We start from the raw sequence: 14279 nt of genomic DNA, 5'->3' as shown, positions 1-14279 counted from the left end.
CATAATCAAAGTGGATTTGACTTGAAGAATGGTTAGGCATAATCAAAGTGGATTTGACTTGAAGGTCAGTTTGTCCCACCGGCCCTTCACTGTCCTTGAAATACAATTTACTCAACTCCTGGCATTGTGATTTGACATGGTACATGCTTAATAGAAACATATGCATTGGAAAATCAACACTGTTTGAAAGGCTTTGTTCCAGGCTGTCAGACGCACGTGGAAAGAAAAGGACAGTTAAAGTCTCCTGGAAAAAAAGAGAAAAGAAACACAGACAAGGAATATGTGTGATAAAGGATGCACATGTCCATTGAATCAAGCTTCCTAATGAAGGAAAATGTGACCATTTGATTGAATTATTGATCAATTCAGACATGGGAAGTGAAGTTCAGGCTCTTCCTTTGGAAGAGAGACATGTGATGCCTAAAAGTACCCCTTTGGTAGGAAAAACATCAAGCACTGCTAGTTTTAATGATTATTGTAAGCCTCTCAAGCCCTTATAGAAGTGTTGTCAACTGTCAGAGGTTTCAGATTTCCAGCCAGTTAGACTCTTGCTCTGATTTTTGACTGAGGCAGTCACCAGTTAACAGGTCATAAGTAGTGAGGCTGGATGTAACTCATCTAGGCCTATGCATCTACTCTCTAATGTCCCAAGGAGTGGCTACCTCTTTCACTTTTCATCACTAGGTTTTGCTATCTGGGAGGATATATGACGTAGTAAGAAGCACATGGGCTTTGGAGTTAGCCAGACCTAATTTAGAACCCTGGCATCTCCACTTACTACCTAGAGGTTCGTGAATTTGTACTTTTTATCTTGAAGTTGAGGATAACAACATTAAGTTATTTTGAACTTTAGTCATCATTGTTAAAAATATCATCATCATTATTAGTGGCTACCATTGATTGACCTCTTTAGTAGTTATAAGGAACTGTTTCAAGTGCCTCACACCGATTAGCCCATTTAACTTTCTCAACAACATATTAAAAGGTGTATATTATTATTCCCATTTAAAACATCTAGCGTGCCAGGCATATTATAGGTGCATGAAATTTATCATTTAATAACAATATTATTATCTTTCAGGGTAAGAATTCTCCAAATATTGTTGGTTTAAAATTTTATTTCAAAGAAAAATAATTCTAGAATGTTATCACTGAAAGGAATTAACTTGACTTTATCTCGTGGAGTGATTTCCATATTTTTAAGCCAGAAACTGTCATTAACATGATCAATATGGGCCGGGAGCAGTGGCTCACGCTTGTAATCCCAGCACTTTGGGAGTCCAAGGCAGGTGGATCACGAGGTCAGGAGTTAGAGACCAGCCTGGCCAACATAGTGAAACTCCATCTCTACTAAAAATACAAAAATTAGCTGGGTGTGGTGGTGTGCACCTGTAGTCCCAGCTACTTGGGAGGCTGAGGGAGGAGAACTGCTTGAACCCAGGAGGTGGAGTTTGCAATGAGCCGATATCATGCCACAACAACAAAACAAAAAAAAAGCCCATGATCAATGTGTCAAAAATATAAAAGCATAACTATTCTATTTGAATCAGAGACAGAGTTGAACCCTGTGTAACAACTCATCTGTGCCTAGAGCCCTGAGGAGCACAGTTTAAAAATTACTAATTTTATCCATTCTCCATATACATACCTAGAAAAGCAAAGTGATTTATACTGTTTGTTAGCTGCAGACCCTAAATTATAAATTAGATCTCCTGACTTCTAGATCCATTGTTTTCTATGAGATCACAGTATGTGATAGAGCATAATTATTGTTTACTAAAAGTCCTGATTTAAGGATGATAAAGCATCTTTATCATATTTGAACTTCACAAATTTTATGGTAGATGTTACCTATTCCTTCTAGTTCACCTAAAATGCTGCATAATTTTCTGGAACATTTGGTGGCAATGGCAGTAAGGGGGAAAAAACAACTGGAGACCAGAATATAGAAAGAGGGTGATTCCATTGAAGTAAGCAAGTACAGTGGAGTTGGCATTTGCCCTGAGTGCAATTTCTAGTCTCTGGTGGTTTAAAATCTGGCTTCTAATGGACACTGTGTAAGCAGACAGGAGACAGCCTGGGGCGAGTATGAGAAACATAAGTCAAGAACCTTAAAGGATGAATCCCTCCATGGGTGAACTAGGAAAAATCCACTCTGTACAAGGAGACTTGCCTGTCAGTCTTGACTCTAGATGGAGGTCTACAGGAGAAAATCTTGTATTCCTGAAAGCTTAGGGCTGGACTTTATTCCACTTGTGTGACTCAATCTTCAAGCCCTAAGACAAAAATGTAGTTGAAAGTCATCTTGGGTTGACAGTTCACTCAGACCCCTGACAGAAGGAAACACAAATCCTCTCCAAAGAAATGCAGTTTAAAAACCAAAACCTCAAATAATTCTCACAGATTAAATTCCAAAAAATATGAGCTTACAGATAGAAGAATCACTCAAAGCACAAGAGAATAAGCCATCATGCATGCTACTCAGCATAAACAACAAATGGCAAAAGTAGATGCAGAAAGCCTGAAGATATTAGAATTATCAATATAAGATATTTATATGTAACATGTTTAAAGAATTTTTTTAAAAAGGAAATTTAAAAAATGAAAGAATAAGAGACTATCAAATTTGACTAAGCAGATTGAAAAATAATGAAATAGGATTCTAAAAATAAAAATACAGCAAGTGAAATTAAAAACGATGTGGGTAACTGAAAGAGAATATGACACAGCCCAAGACAGAATTAACTGATAGATACATCTGGAAATGATACAGAATTCAGCATAAAGAAAAAGAAACAGAAGATATGAAAGCAAGTCTAAGTAACATAGATGAGAGCTTGAGAAGAAAGAACATTTATCTAATTGGAAGTCCACAAAGACAAAATGGAGAAAAACGTGGAAAGGGAATGTTTAAAGAGACAATATCTAAGAATTTTCCAAAATGATAAAAGATTTCATCATTTTTCAGATTCAAGAATCCCCCCAAATCTTAAATACAAATACATTTATACCTACATACCTTAGATTAAAACTGAAAAAATATAAAACAAACAAACCCCAATCAGGCTGGGTTTGGTGGCTCATGCCTGCAATCCTAGGACTTTGGGAGGCGGAGAGGGTGGGGAAATCGCTTGAGCCTAGGAGTTTGAGACAAGCCTGGGCAACAGAGTGAGACTTCATCTCACAAAAAAAAAAAAAAAAAAAAAAAAAATGAGTTGGGCCTGGTGGCACACACCTGTAGTCCCAGCTACTCAGTTGCCGAGGTGGGAGGATCACTTTAGCCCACGAGGCTGAGGCTGCAAAGAACAATGATTGTGCTATTGCACTCCAGCCTGGGCAACAGAGTGAGACTCTGTCTCAAAATAACAATAAAACCCAACCTAACGCACAAATAAAGATCGTAAAAGCATCCACAGAGAAAGGGGTTGCCACATATAAAGGAATGACTATTAGATTAATAAGTGACTCAGCAGCAATAATAGAAGCCAGAAAACATGGAATGACGTTTTCAAAATGTTGAGATAAAATAACTATACTCAGTAAAACTATTTTTTTAAGTATGAAGATAGTCTAAAGACACATTTAGACGAATTGAAATTGAGCAGAGTCACTATCAAAAGGTACTGTAGGAACTTCTGAAGGCTATATTAGGAAGAAAAATTTCTTTGAAGAAGTAGCAGGGAACAAGAAAGAATGTTAAGCAAAGAAAATGTTGAATACGAGGCTAAAGAGTATGCCCCAGGAAGCATGTTTAAGAATGTTTTTAGCAGCTTCGTTTGTCAAGGAAAACCTGCAAATAGCTCAAATGTCCATCTATAGTATAGGCATACCCCAGAGATATTATGGATTCAGTTCTACACTATGGCCATGAAGCGAATATTGCAATAAGTGAGTCACACAAATTATTTTTGTTTCCCAGAGTGTTTAAAAGTACTGTCTGATGCCATTTTACTCACTGGAAAGTCTTTCAAAATTGGTGCTGATCCTCCTGCTTTGTCAACTAAGTTTATATACTATTCTAAATCCTTTGTTGAATGAATGAACCCATAGCTAAAGGCATTCACATGGATGAATAGAGAAAAGCACACCATAGTATAATAAAAATAAAATGGATGTGGTGTGGATGTGGTGAACAGGGAGCACTTCTACACTGCTGGTGGGAATGTAAACTAGCACAATCACCATGAAAAACAGTGTGGAGATTCCTGAAAGAACTAAAAGTAGAACTGAAAGTAGAGTTTGATCCAGCAATCCCACTACTGGGTGTCTACCCAGAGGAAAATAACTCATTATACTACAAAGATACTTGCACATGCATGTTGCTAGCAGCACAGTTCACAACTGCAAAGACGTGGAACCAACCCAAATGCCCATCAGTCAGTGAGTGGATAAAGAAACTGATATAGATGATGGAATACTACTCAGCAATAAAAAGGAATGAATTAATGTTATTCACAGCAACCTGGATGAGATTGGAGACCGTTATTCTAATTGAAGTAACCCAGGAATAGAAAACCAACCATATGTTCACGTTCAAAAGTGGGAGTTAAGCTATGAGGATGCAAAGGTATAAGAATGACATAATGGACTTTAGGAAGTTAGGGGGAAAGGGGCATGGGGTTGAGAGAGAAAAGACTACAAATAGGATGCAGAGTATACTACTCAGGTGATGGGTGCACCAAAATCTCACAAATCACCACTAAAGAACTTATGTAACCAGACACCATCTGTTCCCTGGAAACCTATGGATATAAACTATTTTTTTAAAAAAATACCATAGAAGATATGTACGGTATGATTTCCCTTATAGGAAGTTTAAAATGGGCAAAGATAAATGGTATATTGTTTAGGCATAAACACAAATATGTAGTAAAGCTATAAAAAGCTGCAAGGGAGTGATGAACTCAAAATTGAGGATAGTTATCTCTAGTGGCTGGGAGGGAGATTCATTGGGGAGGGAAATTAAGGAGTTTTGATAATCTGGTTGTATTCATTTTATTTTATATATTCATATATATTAATTTTATGTACTCTTTGTATTTTAAATTTTACAAGAAAACAAGTACAAAAAGAGTAGTCATGTAAGAATGTAGTGAGAAGAGGATGCAGGATCAGCATGGATAAAAGCATTCAGGCAGGAACAGTCTTCGCAAATTTGAATATGGGTAGGGTAAAGCCTCTTATGCCTGGGACAGCCCAAAGTTTCCTATATCTATTCTGCCACTTTCTTATCCAGTTTATCCTTACATACTGCCAAAGTGTATTTTCCTGCATAGTGACGTATAAAAAAAAAAAAGTTACATACTTTATTTTGGGGAGTTACTTTATTTCTTTCTTTTCTGTTGTACAATTTTATTTGTTTTTTCTAGGTCATAACTTTTGTGCAGAAGGACCTAAATGTGGTGAAAACTCAGAGTGCAAAAACTGGAATACAAAAGCTACTTGTGAGTGCAAGAGTGGTTACATCTCTGTCCAGGGAGACTCTGCCTACTGTGAAGGTAAGTACGCTATTTCATGAAGTCACTTGTGAGAGGTTGACTGAGAAGTGTATTCCTGGTAGGTGTGGTTAAAGAGTGAAAACTATCACTTGGCTCTGGTCCTATGCAATCCTATAAGAAATCATATCAATTGCTGAAGGTTCTGTGTTCTCCTGGTTTATCCATACTGTTCAGTAGCATGAGAAGGCAAGACCTTTGAAGGCAGTTATGAAACACAGCAAAGAAACAAAGACAACAGGGACATATCAAATCCCATGTTCTGCTGCTGTGCACATAACAATCACTAGATCAACCATAGACACATCATATTCTCTTTTCTTATTTGATGAGATTGCCATCTTCATATTTAATTAAATGTACATGGTGGATTCTGTTTTCGAATGATACTTTGACATTAACTCATACTAAGCTGCTATCTCCTTGACCTGACAAGATCAGGTTTGTATTCTTTTTAGTGGGTTTCTTAATGACTGATTCATGCATTGCCAATTCCCAATGTCTACTAAAAGTCACAGTGATGGAGGGACTCATAACTTTGGCACATGGGCTGACGCCATTACAGTGGGATGGTGGCCTCAAGCATCAGTGACCCACATTTCTGCTCTAGAGAGAACAACTCCTCCGTCTTAAGAGAGCACCGTTTTTTCAGGCTCAGTACTGCAACCTGCTAGTGGTGAGCATTGCACATCCCTATTACCTTAATGTGCCAGGGGAGTGGGAGTTAGTTCGACCTGGTCTATATGTATAGTGCCATAATATCTGAGCCCATCCATTTCCAATGTGCTCATGGCTCCCTTCCATCAGTTTGCAAAAGCTTTAATAAGCAAAGTGATGGCTGGACTATTTTTCTGTTTGTTCTAGTTCCAATTATTCCTGTTGTCTTCATTAATGATACATTGCACCATGATGATTTGGGTAGTTGTCTTCAATGAATGCTGCAAAATTCTGGTCACTTTCCTCTGAGTGTTTTAGCTCTCAAGTAGGTCAGGTATTCTAAAGGTAAAGGCAGTAATAACTGATGATAGTAATGGTGAATTTCTTACTATTCTGCTGTCTCATTGTTGACCCTTGAACAACACGGGTTTAAACTTTGCATGCCCTCTTATACATGGATATTTTTCAACCAAACACAAGTCAAAAATACAGAATTCGCAGGATGCAAAGCCTGCCTATATGGAGGGCCAACTTTTCCTATACAGTGGGTTCTGCAAAGCCTACTTTGGGATATGAGTATGTGTAGGTTTGGGTATACACAGGGGCCTACAACCAATTCCCTGCATATACCCAGGAATGGCTATATCTTGCTAATCCCTGCTTAACATTTTGGCTTTGACTAAAGACCTCTAGTTGTCAAGAGGATGTATCTTATTACTACCAGAGACCAGTACCTTGTAGGAACCCTCTGTTGTTGTTTTTTTTTTTTTCATTTCTTCTGGAAGGCTTTGTTTGTTACTACCATAATTTTTATTAACAATATATTCTAATAATATATAATAATTTTGTCTTCTTATTTTTCACCCTTTTTTTTGGCTGGTTTTATGGATTTGAAGTTTTAAGGAGACATGCCACTTGGGAGAATGAAACTGCCCCTTCACTTATGATCCTTTTCATCTTCCCTTTAATACATCTTAGTTATTTGTTAATTTGGGGTGATGGGAGTATCAATTTCAACACTTCATATTAATATTTATGTTTAGATCTCATGCTATTTTCTATCAGAAAATTTAAGTAATTTTAAAAGTTAAAAATGTGAATATTCCCACTATTTACCATGGAAAAATCCTCTAAGCCACATAATAGTCTAAAATATGTACCTTCTCACCTTTTCTTATATGCAGGGATAGACTTTGAACAATTATAAAAATGATAGAAGGAACCTCAAAAACAATGTGAATCCTGATTACACCACTTGCAGACCTTTTAGTTGTTCGTCGAAATCAGCGTAGCCAACATTCCTGGCCCCACTTCTCTGTCGAGACCTGGCAGAATATGGGAGAAAACTGCTGGTGCTAATGCTGTTTGGGACTCTTTGATTCATTTCTCATTGATATCGTTTTTTATTACAAAAGATTGGCTCCATGAGGAGCCACCTGCAATATCAATCTGCTCTTTCTCTATGAGGCCTTATTTTATAATGTTGAGTGGTTTTTAGGTCTGAATCGCTGTTTTCTTAGACGTGCTCCTGTTTAGCTCAGTGTATGAGCCTGGCCTTAGGCCAGTTTGCATTGTGGTGCTATTGCTGTTGGGTAATGGCAATGTGACTGGGCTTCAGTCGTTTCCCTGTTGTATGGAGACTTTCCATAAGCTCCAGGGGACGTGTTCTTGGAGAGAAGGATAGCACCTGAGGAGAAATGGCTAAACATTGGACCCCTTCTAGCATGCAGGAACAGAACTCATGGGTTAGAGCTGGGGTCAAATACTGGGCATCTGGCTGTGAGGCACAGAGCACCCAGTAGAGAGAATGCCAACATTTAGAGCAGATGCCTTTCTCTCATTCCTTCTGCCATCTTCAGCATTTGAACTTTGATCTTTGGGCTTATTTTTCCATGATTGCATGATGACTTCCATAGCTCTAAGCATTGTACCCTCACAGCAGCATCCTAAGCAAGGAAGAGAGGAAGGGGCAGGGCTTAAAAACCTTGTCTGTGTGAAGTTCTGTCATTTTATGCTCAAAGTAAGTCCTTCCTAGAAAGCCATTCCCCCACTCTACCCCTATTACCACCATAACCACATACAGAAGACTTCCCCTGTGTTATTTTTCAGACCCAGGTTACACCACTTCTATCCTCACCACACACACACTTGTAGACCGATGTGTGAGAAAGGAGAATGAGATGGCTGTCACTGGTTTGGGCTAATTGTGTTTATTCCCTGGAGCTGGAGGAGAGGTTTGTCTTCCTGAAACCAAATAAGCTTTGCCCTTTACCTCAAAATAGGGTTTTAGCAACCATTCTTTTACGGTTACCTTTAGATGAATTAAATGAGATAAATGATCATGGAGGCCATTTCCCTAGCTCTCTCTTAAGATTTGCCCTTTGAAATGATCGGATAGACAAGCTTACAGGTGGCCAAGTGCCCTCCTAGGAACAGAGACTCTCTGAGGCTGCATTCATTGTCTCTCCACAGCCTAGAAAGAAGTAAATACTTATGAGCTGCTTGAAGCAAGTTATTTTTACTCGGAGTAAGTGGGATGAAAATGACGCGTATGATAAAAGCCACAATGAACAAGAGTGGTTTGCGAATTAAAACAAAATATTACACACATTGTCCAGGCCATCTTGAAAAGCCTATTCAGGCTCTCAGTGGAAAAGGAAGCACAAAAGGCTTTCAATTTCCGTAACTTCCTAAGTTAGAAGCAGAGAGGTGGCATATTGCAGGCTCCTGCTCTGTAGAGATTGTCGTAGAAACTGCCACAGGGAAGCTAGCTGAACTCCTGGCCAATCAATAGAAGACAATAAGACCTTTTGTCGGCTGTGATACAGTTCACAGGAGGCTGTTTCATTTTGCCTCTTCTGACTCCAGTAGGAGGCTTCCCCATTTTGAAAACTGCTCTAGTTGGATTATAATGTTTCAGGAATCTTGTCGGCTGAGGCTTTTTCCCTTCGTAATGACATTTTCAACAGGTTGGTCTTAAGTAGTTTCTGATGCATTAGAAATAGTGTCTGAGGAAAGTATAGCAACAGGGGTCCTACTCATGATCTTAATTCTTGAATTTGGAGTCTACCTAGATAGAGTCTCCTAAACTTTTTCTTCCTGTAGTAAAAAGTTACTTAGGAGCATAAAGAACAATGTAATATACACATCATGCCATCTGTCAGGCATGGAAAGCACTACAATTAACATTAAATGGTAATACCTTTTACTTGCGAGTGTTTTGAATTTGTCAGAGTCCTTTTATGTATGTTACACTTTTTGAACCTTACAGTAAATCTGTGAGACAGTTGCAGCATTGGCCAAATTAACTCCTTTTTATGAATACAGACACGAGGGCTCAGAGAAATGAAGTAAAAAGTTCATCCTCAACTCATTTCTACTCCAGAGCTTTCTGCCCGACTTACGCTGCTCCCTCTCCTTCCACTACCCACACTGTTCCAATACTGTGTTAGCGTTCAAAATGTTGGTTGCCCTCCCAATTTTGCCGACATCAGTTTTGGCTAATGAAATGTGAGTAGACATGATATGTAGTTTCAGAGTAGAACCTCAAGGAGCTTTTGCAGAATTCCACATCATTCTCTTTTCTCGCTGAAACAAAAACTGGCAGTGTTCCAGGTCAGGGCTTCTCCTTTAGCTGACGTCCCAGAATGAAGATGACATGGAACCGTATGACAACTGACAGGTGATGGATATGTGGCATATGTGAGAAATAATCTTCTATGCCACTGACATTTGTAGGATTTGGGGGTGGGGAGTTATATTACCTTGTGCATAATAGCATAAGCCTACTGATATGTCTTCCTGAATTAATGGATCCAACTTTTGTGGGTTCAGAAGGATACCAAAATTCAGAGCTCACAACTGAAAGCAGTTTTTAATAGAGCAAGCATTGAGAGTTACCAAAGTACAAATTGTTGAGTCATCAGGAGTTTGCTCTGGCACTGCTGCCAAGCAATAGACTTTTTACAGACCACAAGTTATAAATTAGCATTTTGTTATGCCAAATTCAACATGGTAAATGGATTTCCCAATTAAGATGATAATGAAACAATGCATGTCAGAAATTTAGCAAATTGTCTGGTATTCCCTAAATATTGAATAGATCACAGTTATTATTTTTACCATTATTATTTACTTAAATCATTAATGTTTATGAAGATCTTTCTTGGAATTGCAGGATTGTGTGCTGACTGAGACCAGTACTTTGAGAAGGAGATCAAATTGGCAGGTAGCAGGGGAGAATACATTCAGATGGAAGGACTAGGGTTCATCAATTCTTCCAGGTGCATATTGTTAGCAGTGGGGCACCAAGCATAATAATGTATAGGTGAGCTCATTCCTTCTTCGGAAAAACACAAGTGGAATTGTATTCAAGGAAATATTTTGGAAAAAAATGACCTGAATTGGTATGAATTTAATAATTTCATGTAATAAAACTGACATGTCTGAAACAGAGCAGCTGATCAGCAAGGTGATTTACAACTTCTTTCATATGACTAGAGGTGGTGGTGAAGGGTCTGACCCTTAGAATGATAAGAGGCCGGGAAAGTGGTAGAGAGATCAGAGTTCAAACAGAACACAGCCTGCAGAATAGCTAAGTGGGTAGATATTTACCAGACACAGAGACTACTGTGAATGTACTTCTATAGATACAAGATCCTGCAAATTCTTAATTAAGAGATTGTGTAGGGAAAATGGGCTAGTTTACTTAATTACACTTCTAATTAACCAGTATTTAGGTAACATTTTTTAGATTTAAATATTTTGCATTTTATAAAATGTGTGAACATCATGATCTACATAGCCCAGTTTCTTCTCGAGTATGGACTTCAGTCTCCTAAAGCTCTACTGTGGATAGCAAAGCATCACTTTAGTTCATTCGTGCCTCTGTAACAGAACACCTGAGGCTGGGTAATTTACAAAGAGTGGAAATTTATTTTCTGATGGTGCTGGAGGCTAAGAAGTCCAAAATCAAGGTGCCAGCATCTGATGAGGGCCCTTTTGATTCATCATCACAGGTGGAAGGCAGAAGAGCAAGAAGTGGGCAAGAGGGGGCCAGAAGTGGCCTTTTTATATGAGGGCAGAGCCATCATGGCCTAATCACCTCTTAAAAATTCCACTTCTTAATATCGTTACAATGGTGATGAAATTTCCATGTGAATTTTGGAGGGAACAAACATTCAAACCACAGTAGGGATCAAAAGCCTCTTCTGATTAGGCATCGTCAGCAAAACCTTAATTCTTAGCTCCTGCTCCCATTTATTTCCAGGGATTCAGAATGCTTGAGATAAGAATACCTTGGGGCATCTTTTTTTTTTTTCTGTTTTCTCATTAGCCTGCCTTACTAATGGAGAGATCTTCCAGTACCCAGCTATCTGTCAATCCCCACCTCCCCTTTCCAAGGCACAGAGATTCCTAGCCTTTGCTTTGTTTAGGATAACTCACATGTCACCTTCCTCCCAGCGGCAGATGCAGCTGAGTCTTGTTCCCAGGCCTGGATTTTCTCTGCCTCTGCTTCATTATTTCCAAGGCTACTTAGCCAAAGTGCATCTATTCCTGCTCTCCCACCCACTTGAAATCTTCTTAACCACCATCTCCCCGCCCCCTGCTGCCCGCCCTGCCCCCGACACCCGCACACAAGATTTTCTTCTTGAAAGTATAACACAAAGAAAAATAAAGTTCAACTTCAAATCCTGGTTATTCCACCTAGTTGTTAAAAGAAGGGGTAAATTCCTAAGCTCTGTCCTTAGGAATTGAACCCCAGTCAAATCAGCTGGGGCAATGGTCAGGATGGATGTTCAAATAGCATTGTTTTGTTTTATTATTATTATTTTTTTACCATGCTTCATGCTTCAAACATTTATTTGCAAGATATGTGCAGAATTGTTAGTTATTTCTTTGTGACAGAAGTGGTGTAGGCATTGATTAGGTTTTCAGGCCGGTTCATAGAAGCCCAGGGGATAGATATTTACTAGGTGCAGAGACTCATGTGAATGAACTTCTGTAGAAACAAGACCCCGCAAATGCTTATGAGATTGTGTAGGGAATGGGCTAGTTTGTTTAATTATGCATCTAGTTATCCAATACTTACGTAACTTTTTTTTTTTTTTACAATTTTTGTATTTAAATATTTTGCATTTTATAAAATGTGTGAACATCATGATGTATGTAGCATCATGATCTTCACGTAGCTGAAGTATTTTACTACAAAGATACCCTGAGTTCCAGGGTCTTGAAAACAGAACCAGGTGCTTTTCTCCCAATTTCGGGTAAGGGTGCATCCACTTAGTTGCTCAGGTCATAAGACGTAGATATCATCCTTGATTCCACTCTTTTCTTTATTCCCAACATCTGCTACATCAGAGTCTTGTTAGCTTTCCCTCCAAAATGAATCACAAATTCACTCATGTTTTGCTATCTTCACCACTTCCACCCTGGACCAAACTTCGTTTATCTTTTGGCTAGTGATCCTGATAGCATCCACTCTTGCCTACCATAGTTCATCTTCAAACATCTTTAAATTGAACTTTTAAGGTGGAAGTAGATTATGCTACTCTCCTGTTGAGATTTGTCTCATAGCTCCCTGACTCAGAATAATATGCAAACTTGGTCCTGTGTCAGGCCCTATGTGAACTGGAACCTGCCTACTTCTCCAAATTCATCTTGTTTCACTCTCTCCAGTGTACACTCTTTTCCCATCACACTGGAATTCTTTGTGTCCCTCCAATAGGCCTGTGCAGTAGTTCTTTTCTCAACCTGGGAGGCCCTTCGCTCAGATCTTTCCAAATCTGCTTTCTAGGCCTTGTTCAATATGTAATTTAAATGTCACTTCTTTAGAAAGATCGCTCCTAACCACGCTGGCTAAATTAGCTCTGCTGCTATCATCAGTTACTCCCTATACCATTTGAATTTGATTTATTTTCTTTGTAGCACTTATGCTCTAAAATTGTGTTGTTTTCTTATTTGTGTTTTTCTGTTTAAAGGTTTATTATCTGACTTAACCCCTTTGAAATATAAACTTCATGAGGGCAGCGATTTTATTTCGTTCACTATCTCTAGCACCTAAAATAGTGCATGGTACATTATAGACACATAAACATATTTGCGTAAAGAGAGAAAGGAAGGAAGAAAGAAAGTGCTTTTCTGTATCTGACACTGTTTTCTTATGTCAAGTTCATCTTACTAGCATTGCTCAAGGGCTGCTTTTTAAAGCGCAGAGTCTGCAGGTCAGGGCCTGCTTCTCACTTTTGCTAATACTCAGTTCATGTATGAATGCTCGTGTGTGAGCGTTTCATGCTGAAACGCTGCCTGTTAACTTTATTCCATATAAACGTCACTGCCTTTCTTTGCTACGGAATGCCTTTCCTTCACTACATGACAAGAAGGTAGCTGTCCCTTCATTTTGATAAAAAGACAATGGTTTTTCAAAAACTCATTTTTATCAGCTGCTTATAGAAAATAGATTTTCTACAGATTTTCAAATGGATGTTCCTGGTTAACACGTGGCTCCCCTGCAAACCATGAGTCAGGGACCCTGGCTACTTTCCTCTTGTGGCTCTAGCATGTGCAGTATGTGCCTCCCAAGGTCACCAGGGAAGGGGAGAAGAATGGAAGGTTACCAGTGAGAGGTTTTTATGGTCCAGGGCTGATCGCATTTCACTGGCCAGAACTCAGATGCTGGCTCTATCTAACAGCAGGAGAGGTTGGTAAATGTCATCTAGCTGTGTGCCCGGGAGGAAAAAAAAAAAATCGGTTTTGGTGAGTGGCTTTTTGATCTTGCCAGCTTTTCCAGTTATTAAATGAAAAAAAAAATCTCCTCATTAATTATAAGCTTTTTACTTTTTATTTATTTCTTTTTTCCCATAAATGAGTTTTGGCTTCAACTGATTATGTTGAAGCTTGCTTACTTGGAGACCAAATAGGATTTAACTACTTAACCATCCCCCTTTCACTTTCCTGTTGCATTATCTCCAGACTTTCCTATGGCCCCCACTGTATCACCTCATTTGGGTTTGTTCTATCCTCAATATTCCTCATGTCTCAAGGTGACCCATCTCCTTTCTTTCCAAGCAAAATTCACAATTTCCCGTGTGCTACAGTTCTGAGTTTTATGCTAGAAAGAAAGCA

At 38.8% G+C, this 14279-nt stretch overlaps 1 protein-coding gene across 2 annotated transcripts in view; it reads left to right on the top strand.

Moving 5' to 3' along the window:
* The window catches only part of NELL1 (neural EGFL like 1), a 932437-nt gene that overhangs the window by 290430 nt on the left and 627728 nt on the right, over positions 1–14279 (top strand). For both annotated transcript variants that reach the window (XM_001092540.5, XM_001092655.5), the window contains exon 12: positions 5370–5498. In XM_001092540.5, the coding sequence (XP_001092540.1) occupies positions 5370–5498 (129 nt within the window). The remainder of the gene's footprint in view (positions 1–5369; positions 5499–14279) is intronic.

This window comes from Macaca mulatta, chromosome 14 (genome assembly GCF_049350105.2).
Source record: "Macaca mulatta isolate MMU2019108-1 chromosome 14, T2T-MMU8v2.0, whole genome shotgun sequence".
NCBI classification, from domain to species: domain Eukaryota; kingdom Metazoa; phylum Chordata; class Mammalia; order Primates; family Cercopithecidae; genus Macaca; species Macaca mulatta.
This window is presented reverse-complemented; position numbering and strand designations above follow the sequence as displayed.